The sequence below is a fragment of the Anser cygnoides genome, chromosome 2, assembly GCF_040182565.1.
Source record: "Anser cygnoides isolate HZ-2024a breed goose chromosome 2, Taihu_goose_T2T_genome, whole genome shotgun sequence".
NCBI lineage: Eukaryota > Metazoa > Chordata > Aves > Anseriformes > Anatidae > Anser > Anser cygnoides.
In genome coordinates this window covers 99175686-99203675 of record NC_089874.1, presented here as the reverse complement: position 1 = coordinate 99203675, position 27990 = coordinate 99175686, and the positions used below count along the sequence as shown (strand labels likewise).

Below are 27990 nucleotides of genomic sequence, written 5' to 3'. Positions count from 1 at the left end.
TTACCTCAGAAGATGTATCAGGTTCTCAACAAAGGGTTCTTGTAATTTCTCTGTCTCAGACTTCATTAATGTCAATCGGGACAATTCTCCCCTACCGATCCACCTAGCCATCTTCCTCTATTATCAGATTTGGCTTAAGTGTTCTTACAGCTTTCTTTGCTGAAAGTTCTTGAAGTTAATTAGATAGGGTCAGAAATTTCAGCTGTTAGTACTACTTGAAATATCAATGCTTTTCAAAATCAGCTGTGGTTATACATTGACACGGTAACCTTTGCTGATTGGTAGCTTAATGATAATAATTACGTTCTTAATGATAAGTCTTCCATGCTTTGCTTTACATGTCTGCTACGAGTTTCCCCTTTGTTAAAGAGCTTACAAAAATAAATTAGTGGATCTGTAAGATGATGGGGTGAGAACAATCTCATGTAAATGCAGAAATTTATATTGCAGACATCTAAAGCCAAGCTAGTCATCCAGATGATTTTTTGTGAAAAAATTATGAAAAGAAGTAGGCAATTCCTTGATGTAATTCGTTCACCCTAAAGTATAGATGTCTACATTAGGACACATTGAGTAGCTGAATCATCCTTTTAGGCATCTAATAATGTCGCTTTTGATGCTGTAGATGTCTTAATTGAGACGAATCTCATGCAAAGCATATGTTTTAGCAAGTAATTTTCAACTCTTCGTTGACATGATCTTTCATATTATCTTTGTTTTCTTCATCAGTCTTAAAATAGAGCTATTTCAGTCTTTTGTAGGCAGAAGGCCAAGTAAATGATTACCTGGTTGGTCTTCTGTGGGTTTTCCTCTGTTCCATTATTAAGGTGAAATGTTTTGATGTCTCTGTTTCAAGTGGACGGGTGTCCCAGGCAGTATTAAGAGTGTACTCTTTAAAAAAAGAAGGGGAGAGGTCAAGTCACTCACTTCAGAAAATTAAATAAAGAAAAAATGATACAAAATATTGCAGCAGTGCACCTGTGATGATTGCCAAAGGTGGTTCAGAGGACGGTTTGACTTCATGAACATGTGTGTAATTTACTGGGAGTTGAGATGGCAACTGTTTGCAGCAGAAGTAAAATCATTAACATAATTTACCAGTAATTTCACACTGAGGAACTGTATTACTGTGTGGGTACAGATCTTTTTAAAACGGTAGAATTTAGATTATTATGAAATAAACATGCTGTGGAGACTGATGAGTGTACTGAGATTGCAGTTTAACTACAGACATTCATTTTCGCTTGTAAGCAGTGTGGTAGCAGTTTTCTTCTAGTCTTAAACTGCAACTTAATTAAAACACCCACATGTGATACTTCTGAACAGAAATGTTTCTGCATATCCAAATTGCCTGTATGCGATTTTTTTCATTTATCTTTTATTAAGTAATTTCAGTTTAATGTAAAAAAAAAAAAAAAAAAAACCAGGCCTGCTTCTTTCAGAATTCCTCACAGAGGATGCTCACTTATTAGCAATCTGTTTACTCTGGGGAAGTAACTATGTCTATGAATTCCCCAAGCGCAGCCTCTTGTGTTAACAAGGATAGAAGAAAAAATTCAATAGTTTTGCTGTTGGATGCTAATGATATGCACTTCAAATAATCTATCAGGTTGCTTAACTGTCAGGAGGATATTAATTTTTGGTTTCGGGAGCATTAATACTACCCCAGTGGGAAAATAAGCCTTTCATTATCTGAAAGCATTAAATATTCTGTAGGTTATATAAATTCTTTGCTGACACAGTTACTGATAAATAACAGTATGTCCAGGATGCAGTTAGGACTTCTGTGTAAAGTATATGTAACATATATGCTATGTATAATTTAATGATTCTTAATTTTTCTTAAACTAGCAAAAAGTGATTGTTCCTGGATGTTCTACAGTAATCATACAGGAAAAGAAGGAAGTAAGAAAAGACAGCCTGTGGCAAGGATAAGGCATGGAAGAAAATTAAATATAAAAGGTAGTCTTTAGTTCACTTATTTTATGAAAGATTATTCCCAAGTCTTATCGAATGAGTACAGTCCAGGTAGTCCAAGAGCTCCAAATCCAGAATGTTATTTCCCCTTTCTTCACAAAGGAAAATATATTGATATTAAGGGCTCCTGAGTAAGACTTTGCTGGGAGCAATTTATACATTTTTTTTCCTCGCTACCTTTTTCCAGATGTGTTTCCTGGAGCTGTAACGTGCTCCTCTGTAGCATGTAGTGTAGATCCTCTTAAAACATTCGTAAGGCATTATTTGAACTGCATAAAAGAACACATGCACTTCCTTCTTTCCCAGTTTGTGTCATGAATATAAATATATAATCTTGGCATCTTTCAGAGATGATGGTGGTCAGTTCATGTTCTTTTTATCCTAGGCTGGTTACTTTTTCTGAAATTCCCTCTTAAGTGAGACCTCACAGTGAGCATATATTAATTCAGTGCGTTTAGGTTCATGAGGTATGAATGAACTTTACATTCAGTCTTTCATACTTCCATGCAAACGTACAATTTGAGTAAATGTGAAAAATTTGAACAAACAGCAGTCTGAAACATGAATGTTGGCCAGCCAGCCAGAAGAGGTGGTTTTTACTTGCAGGACTATAGTTTCCTTTGTGTGTAAGTAAACCACAGACAAAAGCTGTGATACGAATGTGTGTGTTTTGTGTTTTTTTTTTAATTTCCCAAACAAAGGGTTCTTTCTAGTGAATGCAGCCTGAAGATGCTCAGGGACAGAAGGCACAGTTTCTTTTGTGTGATTTGTATGTGTTATATTACAGATACGCTGATCTAGCTACTGTTTTTCATCAGAAGGGTTGGTCCTGCCCATCCCTTTCCTGCCACCCATTTTTCACTACTGCAGAACTGCTCCCTGTTCAGTGGGTTGACAGAAAACTAACTCTAGAAAATGATGATTCATTTTCTGACTGTTTAGCACAAGTTCCCATGCTCCCAAATACTTATCACTATCGGTTGTGCTGATGCTACTGTTGACCTGTGCTGTAAGCCAGGTAATTGTAATGGTTAAGAATAACTACAGGAAAAGATTAGTGAAAAAGAAAAACTAAAACCACATTGTTACAGATAGCTCATTTACAATATTGTCCCTCAGCATGTTGCTCTGTCACCACTGAGGAACAAGAATAAAACAGCCAGAGATGGTGCAGGGCTGGAACTTACTAAATGAACTCTGACATTGTAAAAAATATTCTTAAAATGTTAGGGTAGGAATTTAGCAGCTTTCCAGTTGAGTTGAGGGGAGGACAAGGGAAGTCTTTTGAATTTATTTTTTTTGTGTGTGTGTGTGTGTGATAAATAGAAGCTGTGGGTTTCTTTTTTATCTTATCTGTCTCTGAAAATCGGCTTTAGACTTCATTAATATTTTCGTTTGCCTCTGGATAAGCCTATCTTGTTCTAAGTGAGCAAAATATTGAAGTATGAAATAGTGATCTTGAAATCAAAGTATTGGTCTTCTCTAAGGAAGCTCAAGTTCCCAATATAGCTGCAGGGCATCTCAAATTTTGCAGTTTTACCACTGAAATATGCAGGGTGTTTTGGAACTTGATTGCACTCACACACAAAAAAAAAAATATCACAAGATAGCATCTTGAAGAAACCATTGTTAGTCAGGTAGGCTCATTTGCATGAGGCTAGGGAGAGGAATGGTTGGTCTGAGAAGGTTCTGGGAAATCAGGCTACCCTAGGTATTAGGAGAAAACTGTCTTGTGCATTTTTCAACTTCAGAAACTCTACATCTTGATTCATTATTGCACCACAAGACTGAAGAAGAGGGAAGGCCTTCCATGTCAGTTATGGTAAACATTATGGAGCAGCATAATTGAAACCAATTGGAGTCCCAGTTTCCTGGGGGCACTTCAACTTTCTGAAAAAGCTTGACGACAATTTTGTTGATGTGGAGACCTTGATTTGGGCACTAGTTTGAGACCAATATCCAATTCTTATATTTTCGGGCAATGTGTTTTCAGCTTACAGGCTTTGTCATGCCTTCGTAACAGGGCAAGAGCACGCATGTTGATTACTCACCAAGTGATAAGTCGCTCTAGTCATTTGGTATCCAGCAGTCATCTTACAAGTCTGGTTTCAGTCATACAGCAGATACTAAGACATCTGAATCTGCTTTCTTGCTGGTTTTATGTTACTACAAAATCACAGTTTAGGACAAGACTATGCAAAAATTTGCACCTTGGAGCAGCTCTTATGACTTCAAGTTCAAGAGCAGAATTTCAGTAGCTGAAGATCAGACTCTGTCTCTTTACAGGCTGCGCTGGTAAATATGGCATGAATGTCTGTAGGCTGTAGCACATGTAAAATTGACTTTTCAAAATCATTTTAGTAACTGTTGGTTACTAAACTTACTAGTTCTAATAAAATAGTTTTGAAAATACTGCTTGCAATTTGTGGCTGCCTCCCTCCCTGAATATACCTACTTTCCAGCAGTCATTTTGTGCATCAGAGGAATTGCCACATACCTAAACAACAACAAGTAGCGTCTGGTATTTCGTTTTCATAGGACTGTGTTGTGAAAGAGAGCAGATAAAGTTGGCTGAGGCACTAAAATGCATTATACGTATAAATATCTGATGGATTTGCACTATAGAAGCATTCTGTCTATAGCAGGCTAACTACTGCCATTTGTAATAGCAATATACTATTTTTCCTCATGTAGAATAGTAGAAACAAAAGTTGAAGGTGACTGGGAGAGGTTTAAAGAGAGCGTTTGCAATAAGGGCACTTGTGGAGTGTTTAGATAAATATTAAGTAGTAGAGTGTACTTGTGTGAAAAGGGATGGACCAAGCGTGCTTCTGTTTTAAATTTATACATGCACATGAAGTGGTGATCTCCAATTGCCTGGGGCAATTAAAATTGTTGAAAGCTGAGGTTTCAGACTGACAGCCATCATTGTAGCATTCCTATTTTGAAAGATTTTGTTGTAGTTGTGAGGGTTACAAACCTAATGTAAAAGTATAACAAAGAATAAGTACATCTATGATTTTTGTGAAGATGAATAGATTAACTCTTGCAATGTGTAAAGGATGTTCAGGTGTGACTCCCGGGGAGGCATGTGCCCTGGAACACAATTTGAAAAACACAGTGCTGTACGACTTCTGTTTCTGACCTGTAATGATAGAAAAGATTCACACTTCTCAAGAATAGCAGTCATTTTAAAAATATTATAAATGTTTTGCAGAAAAAAAATTGGGAATACTCATTGAAGGTACAACTCATTGAATTAATAAATCTAATATTTATACAAAGGCATTCACAGATTTTGCTGGTGTCATTGGAAATTAAGGATAGTAATTTTTCTTCAATACTTGGCACCAGCTGGTACTCTAGTATAATAGTTTTTTAGACATCATATTTAAAGATGAAACAGAAATGAAAAACTCTTAAAATGAAAAAGGGGGAAAAGTCCGAATGAGAATACTTTCAACGAAATAGACAAAATCAAATTGGGAGAATGGTATATATTCTTTTGCTCTGTAAATAAGGCATGTGTTAAGAATTAAAATCTGCAAAGTAAGAACAGACCATAGCAGTGAAAATAATCTTTGATAACTAAGGGGTTTCTAACATAAATGATAAAGGAATTTTTCATGCTGGAAAACCAAAACAGCTCCTGAGAATACGGTAGACTCCCCGTTGCTATTGAATGAGTTTGCTCAGTTCTCCCTGATGTGGAGGGTTCAGTTGCATGAGCCACTAGAGGTCTCTTTCAGCATAGGGAGTTTTGTGACAACTGAATTTTATAAATTCTGAACTAGTATAGTTTTGGAAAAGAAAAAGTCACCTTAAAGGCTTTAGAAATATTTTTTTTATCGCTGTAAAAATATATCTAATAAATGTTAGACTAAGATATTTTAAAATTATACTACGATATTTGAAAATTCAAATGGTTGTCTACTCTTTTCAGTGATTTATTATATTTGGAGTGCATTTTAGAGCAGTATAGTAATAATTTAACTTTATTCCTAGAAATACTATATGCAAGTTCAACTTCTGAGTATTTTTTTCCAGTTTGCCTGAGTTTTATAAGACCCAGCTTACCTAAATGTCCTGTAGGTTCATTTTTTTTTTTAGGGCAATAGTAATCTTAAGGGATCTGCTTACCAAACTATTCCCTTTAATATCTATATTTTATATTACTTGTATTATTATATATTGAAATGCATATCTTTAAAGAGTTTAATCATCTCTGATTGAATCAATAAATGAATATTTTGAATATATTCAAAGAATATATATATATATAAGAAAAGAATATTTTGTTAAAATAGTCTGAGGACAAACATTATATATATAAATTTATATATTTACTGAATTAATCTTTTTACAGTGTTTAGAGTATTTTAAATAGTATTACTTTGCCCTTGCATGTGATTTTCTAGGCATCTGTACATCTAGATGTTACACAGTAACATTTTGTTCAGTTAAACTGTGGATTTTTCTAAATTAGAATAGCAGACATTCATATTCTTATATCTGCTTAAACCAAAGAAGCTTTCATTTCATTTAATTGTTAATGTCATTTGATTTTAATATTATTTTATTTTTAGTAAGTAATTTCTGAACCCTTACTAGAAAATACATTCTTTCTGGCAAAGTCAAGAAATCAACTGATTAATGATGGTAGGGCAGTTATAATTGCTTTTTAAGTGTTTCAAGGACCTGAGTATTTTTATTCACACTATTCCTGTAATTGCGTGATCTTAACAATGTTCCCAGGGTTGTGTTTTATTTAATTTTATTTTATATTTTCCCATGTTCGCTTCCTGTCGTTTATTGCATTAAACAGTCTTATTTCAGGGACTGTGCCTCTGAGCGCTGTTACTGCTTTTGGATACTACCACTGTACAAATACCAGATGTAGCTGATGTTGCTGCTTTGCAGTTTGCCATGGAGGGATGTGACTTGTAAGAGCCTACATACGTCGTCCTAGAAACATTATTGTTGAGAAGCGATTTAAGAAAATGTATAATGATAAATTCAAAACGTATATTTCTGGCTTATATCACCCCACGAAGAAGACAGGGAAATCGGGTAGATATTAACTGAAGTGGTAACCGTAACATCTCTCTGCCGTGTAGCTTGGAATTCCTTTTTAATGATGCAAGTCCTTGTCTTTCCTAGCTCAAGCTGGACTCTGCAGGGTTAATTTCTCCGGAGTTTCTCTGTGAGTTTGAGAAGAGTTCTATACAAAGGGAATCAGTACAGCCTAGTGGAGAGCGGAGTCATGAGCATTTGCATCCCTGGAATGTTTTTATTGACAAACGGTAGTCTGCTATTGACATTTGTGTCCCTTGATGATAGTTCTATCCTAGCTTATCTTTGCTGGTCAAATGCCTTAATTGTTCTGGCCTTTAATTCAGTCAAAGTTGGAGCACGAGTGGAAGAGAAAAGAGAAGGAACAGGTCTAACAGAGCATCAGGCTTGAGCTGTGAAGCTACTGGCAACGATCAACCTGTCATAATGTTATGATTTGTTCATTTTTATACCATTTATTAGCCTTTACTTGTTGTGCCATTTGGCCTCCAGGGCAGATAAAGTGCTGTCTAATTTGGTAGGTTTGCTTCTGTCAGAGTGGCCTCGACAGAGAGGGTGTTAGCTGTAGTGACAAATAATCAATAGCTGTCGTTGTCATGAGGAACGTGAGTAGTTGGGCCTTTCATCTGGAGGATTAGAGGTCTAATTGGATTGAGAATAGGGAGGGTGGGCTGTTGGGTAACCCTGTCAGCTATGTTAAGCTGTCAAATGTCAGCCTCGCTGAAAGGAAGAAGGGATGGTTAGCTTTCAGAAACAAGGAAGAAGACATATGAAAGCTTTTTTAAAAAGTAATAGGTAGAAAAGTACAACAGGCTAATGTACACTTTAACCCCTTCCTGTTTAATTATACATCTCTGCAGTTAATGAGGATGCGTAGCATGTGCGTTTTAGCCCTTCTTACACAGGAGCACGCACAGAATTTGTGTGGAATGGATTTGGCAGCATGAAACCAAACCAGACTGGTTCTGTGTCTTGAGAAAATGCAAGCTAACTACTTAACGGGGAATATAAATGCAAAAGATTATGACATAGAGAAGGAAATCACTTAGTAGAAGCTGTAAAGAAACTGAATATTTTGTATTAACGTTCTGTTGTAAAGATATGGTAGTCTTGTAGACATAAGGAATTGTCTCAGGGCTGCTGTACGTGGAATAAGCACTATTATCAAGTCCTGCAATGAACTGTCAATTGAATTTTGCCTGTATTTTCCTACTGTTGTTGCTTTTGATCCCTTGTTCTCTGCATGTTTCTTGGAGAAAGATTTGTGATCTTATAAAGAAGATAAATCCAATAACAGTGCCACTATGCTAGTAAAACAAATAATTTTTTTTTATATTAATATCTCAAGGTTTACAGCACTAAAATTTACCTTACCGGAATAAATAATAGGACTAGATTTTAAAGGAGGATTTGTTTGTTTATAAAAGTACTAGAATAGCGCTTTATTTGTCATCTTACTGTGTTGCTGTTTTCAAATCAAGTCTTAAGTGTAGCCATATCTCCTTTCTCTGTCTAACACACCTTTCCTGAGATCTGTGGTACGTGGCCAAAGTTAGTCTTTACATCGTGGCCCACCTCTTTGAAGGAGCTATCATCATTAACTGCTGATGACCTTGAAATAGTGAAGCTTTTACTCATTGTGATACGGGTGTCTTAATCCAGCATCTTCATTTCTAGAGCTTTACCCAATACTTGCTACTGAAATCCTTGCTCTTCCGAGTTCTTTTTTACAGGCATACTGCCTTGCCGTAACTGCCAATGATCTGCAGTTTCCCCATTTTATCCCCTTCTTAGTCTAACTAGAACATCACTATTGGTGGTGTTTTCTTTCTCTTCTCCTGTAGTATCAATGCTGTTTTTATTAACCTGATTAAATTATTTTCATTATACAAAACTCTTCTTCATTATACAAACTCTTCTTTCTCATTTTCTAGCATGCTATAATTTCACCTCTCTGCATCTTTGCTCTGCTTCTTTCTCTCTAAAGTCTTCTCCTTGTCTCAGTTCAGCTTTATATCTTCTTTTACCATGTTTCCTGTGCCTGAGATAAGCTTTCACAACCCAGTCTGCCGAAGAGGACATTGTCAGGCCCCAAACATGTGTATTACCATACTACTGCCTCAATTGAGCAGTCTCGATCTCAAGCATTTCAGATTTCATTTAAAAAATAATAAGAAAAAAGTCTTCAACTGCAGTGATTTTCTAAAAGATTTGGTAAACATGGATCAAATGCAAACCATGATGATAGGACATTGAGAAGCTTTCCTTGTTTTCAAACCCCAGCAAAAAGGAAGTAATTCTGTATAGCATATGGAATGATATCTTAAATATCTATACAGCCAGCTGGTAGAATTACTTTATTTTCATTTATCAAATTCATAGTTATACTTTTGTGAATAAAGTTTAGAAGATCATCTGGGCTGGCAACTACCACATTGTTACTTTATCTGATCTTTTCTAGGCCCTCTTCTGTAGCAATAACTTTTCAGGCTGATACCAGTGAATAAGTGAAGCAGTAAAGTGATCCTGTCCTCAAAAAACCAAGAATATTAAGTGACCATTTAAGGCCAAAAAGAACACCCCCATGCTGCATAACTTAAACTCAGAGATTTTGTTGGGAAGGCAGACTGGAACTGAACAGCATACAGACATGCTTTAGGACAGTTAGGCAAAATTTTGCCCAGTAAAGGTGAGTACTTTGTGCAGGCATGAGCAGTGTTTGTTTTTTCTTTTGACAGAATGTTATCCCATCTTTGGTGTTTGGCTGTTTTAAACTGACTTAATTATCCTGTTTTTCGAATGCTAGCTCTGTTTTACATACTGTTATCAAGTGGTAGTATCCTCTCTCTCATTTCATTTTATTCAAAGGATAGATGAAAATTTCTCTAGCCCTTGAAAATAATGATTGCACCTTAAAAATGTGATTCTTACTAAACGTGGTACTATACTTGGCATGTTATGAGTCACATCCGAGTAGCTTTCATTTTTTTCCCCTTATTGCTCTTCCTTTAGCACGTTTAGCATTGTGGCATCCCTCAGTGCACAAGAGGCTTGGCCAGCTCTTCTCTCAGGACATTGATGTCTGCTGCCAAGTCTGTATTTTACAAAACAGCTTTACAGGCAGAGGCATCTCCCTGCTTGAGTGTCCTTTCCAAAACATCATTCTTGCATTAATTGCCCCTCTGCAGCTGACCTCACAACTGATCTTTAATGGGTACAGGAAGAAATATTGTTGTTGGGACTGAGAAACCACTTACTGTTTGTGTCTAAATTTGTCACTGGCAAATTAAAACAGGACTATGACTAGTATGAGCTCATCAGTTTGGCTTAGTTCACTTTTGTGAGCTGTTTGGTGATTTCTCTCTGAACGAGGTGACTTTTTCTGGGTTTTCCATAGTAAAGAGTAAAGGTATCTGTTTTCATTAATTATTAATCTTAGTCTTTTTAAATTCTCTTTATTTTTAAGTGAATTACTTTTATGTTAAATGTTCCCCCATATAATCTTCAATAAGTGTAGTACCAGCAATAGATCATTTTGAAACAGGACACCTTTCTGCTGAATTCTCCAGGAATCTTCTATCAGGTGTCTGACACATCCTTAATCTGATGCTCAGGCTTGTCATTTGAATCAATAGTATACTAGATAGGATGTCTTCAGCATGCCAAGGCTATTGCTATAGAAGGTATTTGAAAAATAAATTCAGATTTTATGGCCAGCCACAAACTCCAGGAGCACTAATTTTTCATTTGTCTCTCTTTTTTGTCTGTAAACAGTAGGTTAAATTGTTGATTAAAGAGAATTAGGTGAATCACGCTTGGGACAAAATGGATGCGTATAAACTACATAAGCAAATTCTGTTGTTTCCTGGAAAGCAACAGCTAACGGCAGCATTTCATAAAATATAAATTTAATTTATATATTTAAATGATCTTTTTTGGTTTCTTTGTAGCCTAATTTGGAACCCTCTTTCTGTTACCTATGTTTTTATTAATGAAGAATGAGGAATTAGGGTTGAGAAATTAATGAAGAATGTTACTAGTTTTAATAATGAGGAAAGATTTCTACTGAAATATTAAGTTCTTTATGCTATAATTATCATCTGTATATGTAAAGCCTTCTGATGGGAACATTTAAATATAAACATATATATATAAACATATATACAAATAGAACATGTTTTTTTCATGTTCTACTAGTATGTTACAGATTTGGGAAGACTTGAAGAAACACCAGGCTTCAGTTATTATTTTAACTGCCTATAGTCTGAGCAGAGAGAAGTAAATCCAGTGCTTTTATTACTGCTAAGATGTAGTCTGAGTAGCTTACTAAGGCTTTGGTTTATTTACCAGTACTGTAAGTAGATTATTATTTTTTTTTAAATCTTATACTTCTCTGTAGCATCTCTAGAAACTATGAAATATTGTAAGATATATATATGTATAACCTCAATTATCTCAATAATTATTTAAAATAAGGGTAAACTTAAATTTATTACAGGTTATTCACAGTATGGATTACCTGTCTACTTCTGTAATAATCCTGGAAATTTCACTATGGCTGGAGAACTTTCCTCATAAAATAGAATTTGGTATGTGTTTTTGTAGCTATTTCACATGATGGTTTGTTATAGGACTTAATATGGTTGCAGTATATTTAAATCAATTAAAAGACATGACTTTCTTTTCAAATAAAACAGCAGCTAAAATCATAACACCCTGAAAAAATCAGAGAGGGCATGCTCAGAAAAAGAGTATTACCGCAAAGTTTTTATTTTACAAACATTGTTGCTTCCAGGAGCCTGTAATGACATCGTGTGTGCAAGCTCGTAGAGGGATGCAGTTAAGAAATACAAGGTAATAGTGACATGGTACTGGTGAGAGCAGTGCTGAGTAGCGATGGCACTTAGTGTGCTTCCAGAATGAAAAACTACTGAACAAAATCTGGATTAAAAGTTAGGACTTTGACTAAACAAATAGCTGACATTCAGACTTGCTTTTGAGGTAGAATTCGAACATGGATAATATTTTTTTAATAATGTTATTATTAGATTTTAGATATAAATCTGTACACAGCATTGAAATGTATCTAAAAAAATGGAAAGTCTTGTGAACTTTGTCTAAATGCAGGTTTGTCCTGTTAAAGTTAGGTGCTTAAACTTTTTTTTTTTTTTGCATAAGGATCTTTTGTCTTGCTGAAATGCTTTTGAGCAACCATCCTAACGTGTCTTACTTTTCTAGAAGAGAGACAATTTAGGAGACATTAGATAATGTACATATAAGTAAGGAGAAAGAGACTCAAACGTGTGCGAAACAGCCGTTATGAAAACTATACAGGTAACTACTAAAAGTGGAAAAAACATTATAAATTAGGACATTAATCAAAATTTTTGCTAGGAATGGTGAAGAATGTGAATGTAGGAAAATGCAGCTTTTAAAAAGAAAGACTAATATATTTCAGAGATATTTTCTTCATCTTTTAACAGTACTCTTAGTTCAATAGCGTTTAACCTAGAGCCATTTTGATGAAGAAAATGAATATAAAAACTATTTTTTGTACTCATTTTTGGGGGAAGGAGATTAGTGCTTGCTGACAAATCTTTCAAGTCACTGTGCAATATTTCTTGAAAACTTGGACCTAGAGTATTCACAAAGAAGTGGGCAGTGATGCTGTAAATGTGGATGATGTGTAGTCAGGTTTCCTAGTAAATCACCAGACTGTGTTTTGGGTACTTGTGCCTGAGTGACTTCAAAAAAATCTCTATAGGAAAACGAGTCTGTAACACTAGAAGAGTTCGACTGGAAATTAGAATGCTAATTGCATTTTCATTCTTGAAGTGCGTTTTTTACCTGAAAACAACTAATTTCTGTAAGGTAGATCATACAATTTAGAGCTCACGAGCTGGAAACACTGCACAGAAAAAGACCATGGAAAAATGAGGTCAAGAACTGTAAGATATAAGCACCTATTTTCCTTTAACTTATCCTGGGAAACAGTTTTACCTTGGCTTTTACAGCGCTGGTCAGTTTTTGTCTCTATTGTATCCTTTGACCGGGTGCCAGTTGATAGTTCTGTCTATTCCTATGGAAACCGAGATAGCGAAGCCAATCTTGCGAGCGGCTTTGGGAAGAAGAGCTCTAAGTTCAGACACTGCCTTGCTTTCAGTCAAAATGTCTGATGGTTAGAACTGGTCTCAAGTCATACTGGTGCTGTTGGCTGATGTATTGCCTAAGATGCTTTGCCAGATGGATGAGTAAGTTCAACTTGGAGACTGGTAAATAAGCTTTACAGCTGTTCGGCTGTCTGAGGGGTTCTCTTCAGTTGAGCGTTTTTACTTTTGAAATGAGGATGTTGCTAACAAAGTAGTTAAGAGGTACGCTGTGAGATTAAACCCAGTGTCAAAATCAGCGGTGGTTTTGCCGTGGTTGACTTGAAAGGATTAGCGTAACATCACGTTTAATTCTTTCAGTGATTTGTTGGGCAGAAGGCGTTGCATCATCCAGAGATAATAAACAGAATCACAGAATCATTAAGGTTGGAAAAGACCTCCAAGATCATCAGGTCCAACCATCCCCCTACTACCAATGTCACCCACTAAACCTTGTCCCTAAGCACCACGTCCAACCTTTCCTTGAACACCCCCAGGGATGGTGACACCACCGCCTCCCTGGGCAACCTGTTCCAATGCCTGGAGAAGAAAAGGCTCTGGGGACACCTCACTGTAGCCTTTCAATACTTAAAGGGGGCTTATAAAAAAGATGGAGAATGACCTTTTTACTCTTGCAGATAATGATAGGACAGGGGGAAGGGTTTTCTACTAAAAGAGGGGAGATTTAGATTAGACGTTAGGAGGAAATTCTTCACTGTGATGGTGGTGAGGCACTGGCACAGGCTGCCCAGAGCAGCTGTGGATGCCCCATCCCTGGAGGTGCTCAAGGCCAGGCTGGATGGGGCTTTGGGCAACCTGGTCTGGTGGGAGGTGTCCCTGCCCATGGCAGGGGGTTGGAACTGGGTGGTCTTTAAAAGTCCCTTCCAGCTCAAACCAGTTTGTGATTCCATGTTTCTAATTCGTTCCCTATTCGTAGTTTGTGTACCAAAATCATATTTATTGTGGCAGAGATGGGGAAAAAAGTTACTAGGAGCTTGTATTTGTTTCTAATTTTGTCTATTCATCATAAGTAGCAACTAAAACTTATATTAAAATGTATTAACATTTAAGCATACTAAAAATTTTATAAATGCGGTCATGAGTTTATTTGCTCAATTAAGAATAATATGTGTTGAACTTAAATGGCAATATAGGATATGATAACCAGAGTGACAGCCTGCCATTTTAATGGTGACTTTACTCACTCTAATTAGAAATTGAGGTTCTAAGTAACTATATTGATTCCTTCCCCTCCCCCAGAACTGTTTAAAAATAATAATCAAATAATAAAATGAGCAGTGGTATTCAAGGCGTGCAAGAACGGTGCAGTCATACATGTTTAAAGTGTAGTTCCTACAGTGCTAATGACGGTTGTAACCAGGCAATATTAATTCAACCTCAGAGTACTAGAAATCAAGAAGTTTCACTATTTCATACATAGATAATTTTTCAAAATCCAAGTGTTGTTAATCTATAACTCTAAATAATTATTTGAAACCTAATTAACATTTTTACTCGCTAGCCTATATTTTAATAACATTTCAGAAGAATTCTTGTCAGATTTCTGGCAGTTAGCTGATAATATAAGCATATCAAAATACTTCTTTTGATGTTTGAATTTCTTGTGCTTCTGGAATAGTATTCTGTTTCTGTATGTATATTAATATCAAATTAGAATTATGATAGTCACAGCTCCATTTTTTTTTATAAGTGTTTGATTTGTTCCCTGAAAACTGCTAACTACCTGGCAGGTGTTGCTGACAAAGTCCATCATATGCTCCATGTCATTCTAAGCAGTTTTGGATGTTTTGAGAACATGCGTCTTCTCAAAGGGATGCTAATAGATGAAACAACCTCTAAAAAAGTGTCAGTTAGCATCTGCACAGCTCCTTTTCTTTCTGAAGATGTTACAGTTCTTGGTTTTGAAGATCTGTGATGAAGTTGTTATGTGGGGTGAAGCATCCTCTCTTCTACACTTTCTTGCTGGAAAGAGTGAGTATAAGTAAGTACATTTATGTGTATAGTAGGAGTAGGCCAACGGCAGCAGTTTCTACACTGTCTGTGAACATGAGCAGACTACCTCCAGTTGCCATTTTTGTTTTAAAGGGGGAAGCTCATGTAAGTGTTCACCCTTTTAATGGCTTAGCTAGCGATTTAGGAGTTCAGATTCTTTGACTTTCACAGCTTCTTGAAAGCATCTGATTAGCAAAGAGCTGTTCTCAACTTCAGCTGTAGCATCTGTGCTGATCTGTTGGCAGAGCATGCTAATACAGGGCAAGGTGGCTGCTATATTCTGTTTAGGTTTTAAGCTAGAATTGAGGTGGCTTTCATGTCGTTCATGTTTTGCTTGCATGTTGTTCATGTTTTGCCCCAGTGAGTGTCTGAGCGCACAGTACAATTTATTATTTGTCACTGTGTAGCTTTATACCGACTTTAGAGACACTATTAAAAGTATCGCTAGCTTTGTGTTGGACATGAGCAATGATTGCGTCTTATCTCCATATAAATCCTGATTACTTTTAAGGAGTCCTGGGTTTAAAAAGCTTAGTATCTAATCTGACTGTTTAAAAAACAATCAGACAAACCCATAGTAATCTATTTCACTTTTTTCGTTATCTTAGAATATGAAATATTGTATTTGGGGCAGAATGTGTTTCTTTGGAAAAGCGGAGCAGTGGCCTGACACGCTAAATTTTCATGCACACTTTTAGCTCTTGTTCTCCCCCAGGTTAGGTCTAAACCAAAGGAACAGTGTATATTAGTGAATATGTAGGTAATAAGCTACGTAACAGTTTGTTTTCCTGCTCTCAGGCTGTTGTTTTTTATTCAGATATACTTTCTTAAATATGGTTTGAATTTAAAAAGGAAAATTAAAACACTAATAATATTTAAAGACAGTAAAAGTGTGATCACTACCCATACTATGACTGGTGTACTATGCGAAAAGCAGACCTGTTTTAACTTAATAATTAACTCAGCAATGATAATTTTGTAGTGTTTTGTTTGTGAAAGAGTAAAAATAAGTGAATTATGTATTATATTCCTCTGAAGAGGATTTATTGATTGTTAAATAGTCTCTCTTTATGAAAGAATATTGAGAAAATTGTAATAAAGCATTTTACATAAGTGCTGCTGAATTAATAATGAATGTATTTCAAAAATCAAAATTTAATAAGCTAATAAATTATTAAGCTATGGTGGAATATATAATTATCAGATATCCTAAGTCCGTACTGTCATGGATGGTGGACTTGCTGTACCCTTACTCCTTCTCTGTTCTCTTTGAATGCACTCCTTTAAACAATCAGACCTTTGCACTCCCTGCTTTTGTGGTGACTTTTATTCTTCCACTTGTCTGCAGCGTTCTGTGCACTCACTGTCTGGGCTTGCTTACTGCAATTCTTTCTGTCAGGAGCTGTGATCAATAGTTAATATCTGATGCTGATAAGTCTCATTTTAACAGTACACAAACAGCAAGGGGCAAGATGAAAAATAATTTTAATCAATGAAACATTCTTTGGGAAACATATAATTTGCAGAATTTTGTGGCCTTGTGATTTTTTGTTGTTGTGTTTTTTTGTTGTTGTTTTTGTTTGTTTGTTTGTTTGTTTTAGTACTGGTAGATAACGTTTTAAGTAGGGAGGAAAGTAGCTTACAAAAGTAGTCTATTTGACCTCAGTAGCATGCAAGGATTTAAAATAAGTTTCTAAGGGATAAATACATAAATATAAATTGAAAATGGGGTGAAACTTCATCAAAAGTAGGTTCTTCAAGATTAACCCAACATTTTGCTAACTGATTTTCTGGACATAAATTCAACAGATAGCCTTTTTAGGCCTGTACGAAAATGTGTAGTGTAGTGCTAGGTGGAAAATTGCAGATAAACAGGAAATTAGGAGACAAAATGTAAGGTATGGTGAACAATTTAATAATGAGCTGAAAACAAATACTGCTGCACTATGAACAATGAGATTGCAAGGAGCGTATTAGAATTCCTCAACAGTTGCACTTGAATCTACCCTTAGTCGATATTTTTCATTAACAAACTTGGCATCACAAGTAGTACTTCTTCTAAGGACACCAAGGAGTGGCACAAGAGAAGGCGTTATTATCGGCTGAAGGCAGGACTGGATGTGTAGGATACCAGATGTATGAGAATGCTGAAACTAATGGAAATGGTCAGAAATGTGATAGCCCGTAACGAAGTTTCATGTGCAGGGGCAGGGGGACAGAACAATTTATTCTGTATGTTGTGAACCTTTTATTTTAAAATGACTGAGAAGGATGTCAGTGTGCCAACGGATCAATTGATGAAGCAAATGCGGTCCTAGTGTAAATATCTTGTCAGATACACCTAGCAATAGAGAAGTAGTATTGCTATTCAGTAGGCTGCTTTGTGGGACCTCTTCTGGTACGCTATGTAATATCTTCTTGCTTGTGTTCCAAAAAATTTGTTTAAAGTAGAATGAGTGCAGAGAGCTAGAGGTATTTAGAGGAGAAGGTAGGGTTTAGCCTTTGTTATTGAGATAAAAAGACTGATGCTCGTTTAGGTTTTAAAACCTGCACTATACTTTTATAGGTATAAAGAATGTGGGGGGGAAAAACACATTAATTCCACTTAAATATCTAGGCATTTGTTGAAAAGGATTAGATGTCTTTACTCCCTGTGGGTGCTGGAGGATTGGATTCAGTATCCTAGAGGCTCATTTTTTAAGTTCGGTTCTGATTTGTGGTTTATACATAAAAAATTCTTTTCATGAAATTCTAGTATTTCTTTCTGTTCTGCTGGAGATATATGCCCTGACCCCACCATCAGGGCTTATGATTGTGTCTGCATTGGAGAGCCCTTAAAAACCACCTCCCTTGTAAGGGGCACTTTTAAATTGCTTTATGTTCCTTTGATCTGTCTTCCCAGAACTGGCGAAACAGTTACCTAATTTTGAGTTGGACTCAAAGCAGCATCTTCATGGTTTAACAGCTTGGTGTTCTTTTTAATGACCCATGCCATGTCTACCAGGAAGTTATATTGAGAGACTGGGCTGCCTTTTTTCTAGCTCTCTATCAAACATTATATTTGACTAAATCCTCACAAGTGTGGCTGTGCTGTAGCAGTCAGTAGTCAGCTCATGTGCGGCACGTTATAAATTATTACAAATCACTCTTTCAAGTCGTGTTAAATATTTCAGATGGGTTAGAATTGTTACGTGTTTTGAAAATGTGGTCTCAGCAATGAAGAGAAATAATGTTTTCCCCACATATTGGCCCCTTTTAACCCGCTGATGATGAGGTGCTGGTAGCCTATCCACGGATGTGCTTTTGATGCCCAAAGAGGTGCGCATGCTCTTCTGACTATGAATATCCAGGAGACATCAATGATGAAGCTGCTTCAATATACACATTCTTGGTATTAAGATAATAATGAGTCCTCCACTTCAGGTGGTGTTTTATTGTACAAAACAAAAGTCAGTAATTCTGGTTTTCACATTTATGTTTTTTATATAATGTTACCTTAAATGTCCCTATTTGACTTTCAGTTCACAGAAAGAAAATTGTATACATTTTACAGGAGCTATACTCAGCTTCTTTTTAATTCTGAATCAGAAAAGCATCAGATTTTAGCCAGCTAAGAGAAGGAGAGGAAGTGAGATGTTCCCAGTAAGTACAAATTGCAGTTGCTGTTCTTTTGTCTCCCCATAGTGGAGGAGAGATTGACTGCTGACGCTGAGAGGCTTCTACTGATTGTAGTGAGTGCTGTATGTGACCTCTCTGCTGGCAAGTTCACTCCTGTGGTTTTTAGAGGAAATGTGTATGATGTCTCACGCTTGAGGAGAGAATGCTTTGTCACCTGCTGAGGAGGTTAACACTCCTTCCTGTACGCTAAGAAACTTCTGGAAGAATTTCCTTACATGAAAGATAACACCTTTCACAGAAAGCAGAATTAACTACAGTAATTTGTTGTTAGCTCTGTGTTAGTCTAAGACTCAGGCTTTATCAATGCCTCTTGGAAAGTATTACATTATCTACATTTATTGGAAAGGTAAATTTAAAAAAAAAAAGTCCATTAACAACTCTATATATTTCCTGTGCTGCTAGATATCGTGTGGGGAACAAAAACATCTGCTAAATTCTTTTTTATTTTTGAGTACTGTAATATTTGCACAGCTGTATTTTTATGATAGTGCTTTATATATGCTAGGTTGGTTGGCCTATGTGCTACCTACTTCCAGAGAGCCAGCTAGTGGAGATGGGTAATGCTATTTAAACCTTCCCAAAAGTGATACCAAAATAACGATTGTTCTACATGTTGCAGTACTACTGAACTGCTTTGTACCACAGGGCAGGAGGAAGCTGTGTCTGCTTGTGTGTTTGAGGGGCTGAAACCTGGTCCAGAAGGACTTCAGATGTTAGCGTGGCTTCACAGTGCTGCAGGGATCTCTCTCTTTATGTATACTCCATGTGCCCATGTTAGGTTCAGCCATGTCAGATATCCCGTTGTCCATAGGGACATGCTAGGGAAGAAAAAGACTGCTGCTGATGCAAGAAAGAGAGAAAAAAATGTTAATTCCCTGCCCTTTCCACTGCTGAGTGAAGCTAATGTTCTCAATGCATTGGTAATACAGCCATAAGTAATTTCGTGATCAACCTACAGCATGAATCATAACACCAATGTTACTAGTACAGGACCTCCTTTTTCATTACTCCTTCACTTAGGTGGCCATATCTGTTGGGTTGACCTGGGCCAGGTGCCCACCCAGCTGCTCTCACTCCCCCTCCTCAACAGGATGGTGGGAGAAACTAGGTTGAAAAAGCTCCTTTAGATAGATGAGAAAATAAACATGTCCGTTATATCAGAGGCCTGGAAAAGTAGGTAGATAAGAGTTCGCTGGAAATTTTCCACTAAAACTTGTTCCTGGAAGTAGACTCAATGAAAATACCAGACAATTTTTTTTTTTTCTTTTGAACGAACTTGCAGTTTTGGGGATAACTTCTTCAGTTTCAGGGATAATCTGAATTCTGGTAAATTCATTAATTCTAAGATGTTTCTCCCATTGCTTTTTTCTCTAATAAAATATTCAAGAAAGGAAACTCTGACTGCTTAACTGTTAAGCTCGGGGTCCAGAACTTTTCTTCAGTCATTGCTTGACTGCAGAGCAAAGATAGCTTATTTAACTATCTGTCTACCAAAACCTGTTATACTCCATCACAGTTAGTATAAGTGGCTGAAATTTTGAAATAAAAGTATTTCTTCTGATCAGACAATCTTATGCTGAAGCTAGTTGTCAACTTGTCTGGAACTGTACTGTAGTTTGCATACAGAGTTGACTGGGCTAGAAATAATTTTAGTAGGATATGGAGGAATTTTAATAATAGAACTAGAAGAGTAAACTTTGGCTATCAAGAACTGAGTCTTCTGTCTTGTTTGATCATAACATTTTCACATAGCATAACAATCATTTTAGAGGAACTAGCAATGTTAAGACACCACAGACTGGCCCAAAGTGCTTCATGATGCTCTGCCATCTTTGGGCCAATCAGGTATGTCTTCTGAGTGAAAGGTAGCAAGCTTCAAGCTTGTCATACAAGAATTTTATAAAAATGAAGGAATTAGGCTACTAAACGCTTTTCAGATTAAGCATACTTTTTCCCCCTTCCACCTAGTAAAACCTAAATTAAATCTGCCTTCAACCCATGTCTATTATATATTTATAAATTTAATCAGTAATCAGTTGAAGGTGAGGAATTTTTCCTTTGTCATTAATAAGGACAGAATTATTTTCTAGTGGGTGAAAGAAACACAGCAACATTTATGGTATTACTAAAGAAAAAGAGCAGCAGTCAGAAGTAAGGGTAAGAATAAAATCATTACAACTAAGTAATATAAAAGGATGTTGTCGTTACATTGGTGTTGTCTGTGATGATGTTTTAATAAACAGTCTTAAATCGTTTGGAAGAAAGAGTATCTTTCATGTTTCAGAATGAAAGGATTTATTAAAGATTAATTTCCTAAGGAAGGGGATTTGTTGGTAGCTAAGCATGCAACAGAATAATATAGTAGTAACTTGTAGAAAAATGGTAACAGCAAAAATAAAATAAGAGTACAGAGAACAAAACTCTAATAATAAAAATGCACATTTCCCAGGTTTTATGTATTTTCTTTTATCTTTCACTCTTCTTATCAGCTGAATTCATTCTAAAAGCACGGTATATTTGTAAATCTTCCAGTAAGTATCCATCAACAAGAGAAAATCAAGTTTTTTTCTTTCACACGTATGCATGGACATCCAGTAGGAAATACTGAAAACAAAACAAATGTATTATCCTCTGTGATGGAGAATAGCAACTATATTTCTTCCAAGACTAATATTCTCTCAAGTTATTTAGTGTTGTCTTCCCTAGTCTAATTCCCAACCGCAGCATGATACACTGCAATTTTAGCTTTTCTTTTTTTCTTTTTAATGAGTTTTCCAAATCTTCTTATATTTACCTGTAAAATATGGTGGTAATAATGAGAAGTTTTCTTACCCCTAACTCATTCTGAAATGTATCACTAATTCATTTTGAATGTGTTCTGCATGGATTAGTAGCTGTGCAGACATTATGCAGTTCTGCACTTGCACGTCCGTGCCTACCTTGGTGCGTGTCTGTGTGTTAAAAGAACAGAATCCTAACCTTATGCCTCCCCTGACACCCAACAGAAAAAAAGAGTTAGTTACTCACTACTTGCTGAATTTGCCGTGAATGTTGTTGAAGAGCTCAGTAGCTGTGCTGTCTCTGGCAGCAGAAGTTTGCATTTTCAGGCAGGTTTGTGGTGTGGGTTTTGGCAGACTTTTCTTGTAGGGCTTTCACTGAAGAGCAAGGGTCAATGACAACAAACTGTAGAAGCATGAAGAGGGTATTTTGTCTGAGCCCATTCATGATTTGTCTTCCCTGTTTTGTATTTTAAATCAAAATGTAGCAGGAAAAAAAACGCACACACATATATTTTAGGCATACTTGGTGAAATCCACTGTGCCCACATAAAGCTCAACTCATCCATTTTTATTAGAAAAAGACCAAAACAGTAACACGTGAAAACTGCCCTTCCAATCTTTATGGTTGCTGTACCACTCTATGAAAAAGGAAGCAGAAATATTCTTATGCCCTGGCACTGGATACTATGGGTGCCTCTGGAATCCTTTGGTCCATCTCTGCACTTCCATTATTAAACCTTAGTGAGATGGTTTCATGGTGGGCTTGGCAGTGCTAGGTTAAAGGTTGGACCAGGCTATCTTAGAGGTCTGTTCCAACCTAAATGATTCTATGATTATGCTGACAAAGTTATGCACAATTCTGAATCTTATGGTATACAGAAATGCCCCCGCTCATTAGCATTGCTTCTACTTGTCTACATGGCTACCTTTTTTTTTTTCCCATTGTTTTTCCAAAGGGGCTAAGTTAGCGTACAGGATTTATGAAAGTATTGTAAGAGACTGGAATATGTTAATGTGCAGGCCATTCATAAGCAAAAGAATCCGAAGACATGACTTCTATTGATCTGTGTGTCAATTTGTGTAATTTGTGGTTAATTGATATTTTAACTTGTCAGTATGTGAAATTGGCAAAAGCTAGTATTTGGGGAAATCTTAAGAGAGCAAAACTGTGAGACAGCACACTCCTTTCTCTTTAGGAAAGTTGAGGTAGCAGGGGGGTTGGGATGTTTAGAATACAATCACACAAGCTTTTCTAGATCTAGATGTTTTGCTTTAGTAAGTTATTGCTCCAGCTGTCTATTACTGGTCCTCAACTGAAACTTACTGCTGAGGGTGGTTTCAGAAAAACTCAGTAGGCTCAGTATTGAAGTGGAAGCATCAAAATATCCTGTGTAGCATTTCAGTTACGTGTGAAAACCTCCAAGCAAGGGGCAGTAGAAAATCAAGTCTGGTTATACCTTAACTTGCTACAGCTTCTCAATGATTGCATGATTATATCTTCGGTTTTTGAAAGGCTTCCTCAATGACTTGAGAAATAGAACCAAATTGTTTTCTTTGGGATCCACCCTCAATTATTGGTCACAGGAGCATTTCTACCTTATGTCTTTTGAAAACCTAGTAAGTCCAGAGTGTTAGGTATTTTAAACGAGTATTACAAGGCTAGCTGTCCCATCCATTCATCATGCATACAATAGATCAAAACTCACATACACTTCTCTATTTAAAAATGTAAGAAACAATCGCTTTTTTCCATGTATGTTTTACTCATTCAGATGAGTACATTTTATCTCTCTCTGAATCATTCCATGTTATTCTTCTTCCTCTCGTTTTAATAATTGTAGTTGGTCTTCATGTTTAGTTATATTCTTCATCTGATACCTGTCTGTCTTGCTGAAACCACATCTAATGGTTTTATTTCGGTTTGTGCATGGTATTTCTGGAGATTAAACCACTGAGAAACTGACAGTATTGCAGAGTTTTCTGTCTTACTGAACTAGGTCTTACACACACTCCTACAGGAGGTTACATATCTGATAGCAAATAGAAAAGCAAACTTAAAAATCAGGAGTTACTGTTTGTTTGTTTTAATATTTATTGTAGGTTTCCAAAGCCTAGAGCTGCTGATGGTTTTTTTGTTATATTTTTTTTAAAGTGCTGTGATGCAACAGTAAATATATCTAAACAATATAATCATTTGGTTTAATAAACTGAAATACATTTCTCATATGTTTCCTTACCCAGGGAAATTACCGCTTTATGAAACTTTTACTGGCTCGTCGAGGGAACTGGATGCAGAAGGACTTAGAGGATATGACACCATTACATTTAACGACACGTCACAAAAGCCCAAAATGTTTAGCTTTACTGTTGAAACACATGGCACCTGGAGAAGTGGATACTCAGGACAGAAACAAGGTAAAAATATTACCTAAAGACAATACTTGTAGCAGCTTTAGAAATTAGATTTACATGAAACAGTTTGAGTGAAAAATTATTTCAGTACTTTAAGAAAATTTTTCTATGTGAAGTAGTGCCTAACATGGGTATTATAGTGGTCACCATTAGAAATATTAACATTTTCTTGATGATAATATGTAGAAGTTCATTGTACTTAGTTCACTGATGGTCATGTTGAGAGTACTTATACTCACACTCCATGAGTTTTACAGTCTAAGTCTTTCTGTAACAGTCTGATCCTTGTTCGAATGTGGATAGCATAGGCTTATCTTGCCTTTTTCTTGGAAAAAACTCTACATGTGAAATGGATATTCATCTGCCGTTGTTATCTGTCTGGAAATCCAGAGGCTCCATTTGGAATTCCACTCTTGAACAATGATGTGGGAGGTTATACACTATATATAGTGCAAATATTGTCTTGAGTTTGCTGATGTCCCTTTGCAAAGTCAAGTCATGCTCTAACCCATCAGTAGAATTACCAGCCTGCTTTAGAAACACACTGACTTGTAAGATGCTCAGGAAGAATCTACTGATGCTTGTTAAAAAGGGCTGTTATTAAAATGACCAGCCAAAACAGATCATGGATCTTAGAAATGATACAGTTCTTAAACAACTGATTTGTTATTACTCTTTTTACAGAGATGATTGCTAACCCACAGTAATGACACGCTAACTCATTTTAAAAGAAAGAATAGTTTTTTAGCATTTAATAACTTGATTTTTGTGATCAATGTGGTCCTTAAAGTTGAGTGCTTAGCGATGTATGATTTAAAACTTCGGTGAAACGGTTGCCTCTATTAGCGTGAGTGGAGGGGTATGAGGAGACATAGAACAAATTGGTTTTGAATGAAACAGATTCATCCCTCTTGTTGGCATGTTTGATGCATGTTCTCTTTGAGAGATGATCATATTGTCTTTAGTGGAGAGATTTCTAGTAATTCTTATTGCTGATTTATTAGTCTGAGAATGTGTGATTCAAATATCATGCGCTCAAGCAGTTTACATATCCTGAAATCTGAAAGAGGCTTCTTCTTTTGAAGAATCCAGAGATATAGGTGTTTCCTGAGCCCAAACTTTTCCCCAGTGATATGGAAACAAAAAGTTAGACATTGTGAATGTAGACAGCAAATGGAAAACGAAGGAAAAAAAAAAAAGGAACTACCATTGACAAGGTAGGCATGGATGCAGCTGTTACTGATGATAGAGGCTTTTTAAGCATTCAAAAGAAATGTGTCCTCCATACAATTTGTAAGTGATCTTGGAACTCATGCAAAAACTCTTCCTACCAGGCACTAGTCTACCACTTATTCAAATGTCAGTGCCCTGATCAAGTGTACTTGGATCACCTCTTGTTCAGCGTACCAGTTTGGCAAGACAGGCCTCAGTGAATGCACATCATTCATATCTCGTGTACTATGTTTTCATTCTGTCATAAGAGGACGTAGTAAGTGAAGAGGACTGGACTTTCTAGTGGTGTTACTATTTAAACTCTGAAATCCTATCATGAAGGAAGCAGGATAAGACATCTGCAAGCCCAGTTTCCACCAAATGAATCTCCTGTCCCCTCCAGACAATAGAGTTGAACGCCTGTGCCCTAGCAATCAGCTGTTTGCCTTCCAGGATATTCTAACATGTATCATGGAAACCCTGGCTATAATTACAGCAGTCGTTCTGGAGGGGTCATGCTGACTTCCTGACCGCATTAATTAATTAACAAAGGTATCTGGAGACCAGCCAAAACCACTTAGGAACCGTGCCTTTTGTTCAGCAGATTTCCAAAGCAGTGTTAAAGCATTGCCAGATTTTCCACAAAATGTACAGCACTTTTATTCCAGTTCCTGTCATGAGTAGTCACAGTAGCAAGGATGGAATTCAGGCTGATGAAAGGCACTCTTGGGGACAGAGACCAACAAGTTTGACCCCGTTGGGCACATCGCTTATTCATTTCCCTTACTGCAACTATGTGCATCAAGATCGTCAAATATAATTCCTGAACATGAGAGAGAACTAGTGTCTTTTATTTATGTGTAGGCAATTGGCTGAAAAGCAGGTTCTAAGTGAGAGAAGTCAGTAAAGAAAGACTGCTTTGGTCTCTTGGTAATCAAAAGTTTCTGTGTTCATAGTGTGTGTCAGTTTCTAGGGATACTGATCAGCTCCACCTAAGAAATAATATATGTTAACTTTTCACAGGTTTCTACTGCTAGAAATTTTTCAATACAAATCCTGACAGGCTATGATGGTTTGAACGTGTTTTACGATGCTAGGCTGTATGTAATTGTATGCAGCGTAAGTTTTCAGACCTTTTCTTGCAGCCCCTCTAGTTATGCGTCAGAATGAGCTCTTTTTCAGTGAGCTACCAAGTCAACAGAAAGGTTGCAGTATCGTACTATGTTACCATGGTACAAAGCTAACAGCTTAAAGCAACAAACACAAAGAATAGACTCCTTTTTGCCTTTCTCCTTTACAGAGACATTAAGAATAGGCTACTGAACTCATACATTCTATCTCACTATTCAAGGATGCTAATCCAGGGTATCACACTCGTAGACACAAATGACCTGCAGCAGTTATTTCTCTCTGCTTTCAAATCAAAGTGCCACGTAATATCTTGCTAGGATGAGGGTAAGGGAAGAGGGATGGAGAAATAAAATTCATTCTGCTTCTTACAGCCCTCTGCTACGTGTCAGCTGGGAGAGGTGTCTGATCAATAAATTACTTGTTAATATACTAGCATTTCACTGTTTAAAAAAACCCATTGGTTTGCTCATGTAATTATGAACATTGATAATGCATGTAAAAAGCCACTGGCAGCCAGGTATTAGCAGTAGGAGTATGGGTGGCCTTTTGATGTTTTATTGGACTACCGTTGGTCAAAATACATTAGATTCAGTGATACTCAATGTATAGAATTCTGAGTGATCAAGGACAATGTCAAAACCTTTGCTCAAGATGAATCCAAGTCCAATGTCAATATTCAGTGCCTTCTTCCTCGGGAAGAAAGTAATCTTTTATTATGCTTTTATTTTTATTATGCTTTTATTATCATCTATTATGCTTAAATATATGCTTTTTCATCAATTCCTATCATTTCAAGAGTTTTCTAAATTTAAGAGAGACCAAACTAATCACTGCAGTTCTGTATAGTTCAGCTCTGGTGTTGAAACCTGCTTCCAGTGATTATTCTAACATGGACATGATTGCTTAATACCAAGATCCAATATTTTCTCCAGGCCTGAAATTGCTGCGCCCAATGACATTGCCCTACTGGCTACTATTGCCCTATGGGTAGTATTGTCTTGCCATAGTCCAAGAAATCCTCATACAAACAGTCTGCTACCAGAAATACTTATATCCCAAGCATAACAACTTCTCAGTGTGGGTGTCACATATGATGGCATGGCTTAGACCTGATTCAAGCCTCAGTAGCAAAGATCTGTGAGTATCCACTCTTCACTTACGTATATGGACCTATTGCTTAGGTCCTTTTAAAGCCTGTTCTCCAGTGATTCTGAGTTGTCATTCACCCTAGGCACTTGTATTCAATTTTCTATCAATCCTTTTTATTTTAATATAATAAAAGATTGGCATTGTTTAAAGCTGGTTTTACCTGGGATTAATGTCTACTCTCTGTATAGAATGTCCCTTACCAGAAACCAGTATTGAGAGACTATTGTATGCTTGAAAAATACCAGGACTGTTATCTTTACCCCACATGAGGTATTTTTTCAATGTAGTGATATCAGTGCTAATCATTTGATAACCCTCCATCTCTGGTTTCCAGATGTTTTCGAATTGAGCTCAGCTCAGAATTCTAAGGTATATTCTAAGGTATATTCAGTATTCTAACTGGGGCAGGTTTATGGTTT

General features: G+C 36.5%; 1 protein-coding gene across 2 annotated transcripts in view; it reads left to right on the top strand.

Moving 5' to 3' along the window:
* Positions 1–27990, top strand: part of INVS (inversin) — a 101202-nt gene that overhangs the window by 17984 nt on the left and 55228 nt on the right. Inside the window, exons 2-3 of one of the 2 annotated variants that reach the window (XM_048079551.2) lie at positions 1852–1962; positions 23909–24082. In XM_048079551.2, coding sequence (XP_047935508.2) covers positions 23924–24082 — 159 coding nt within the window. In that variant the 5' untranslated portion in view covers positions 1852–1962; positions 23909–23923. The remainder of the gene's footprint in view (positions 1–1851; positions 1963–23908; positions 24083–27990) is intronic. The other variant, XM_066992685.1, reaches the window with a different exon arrangement.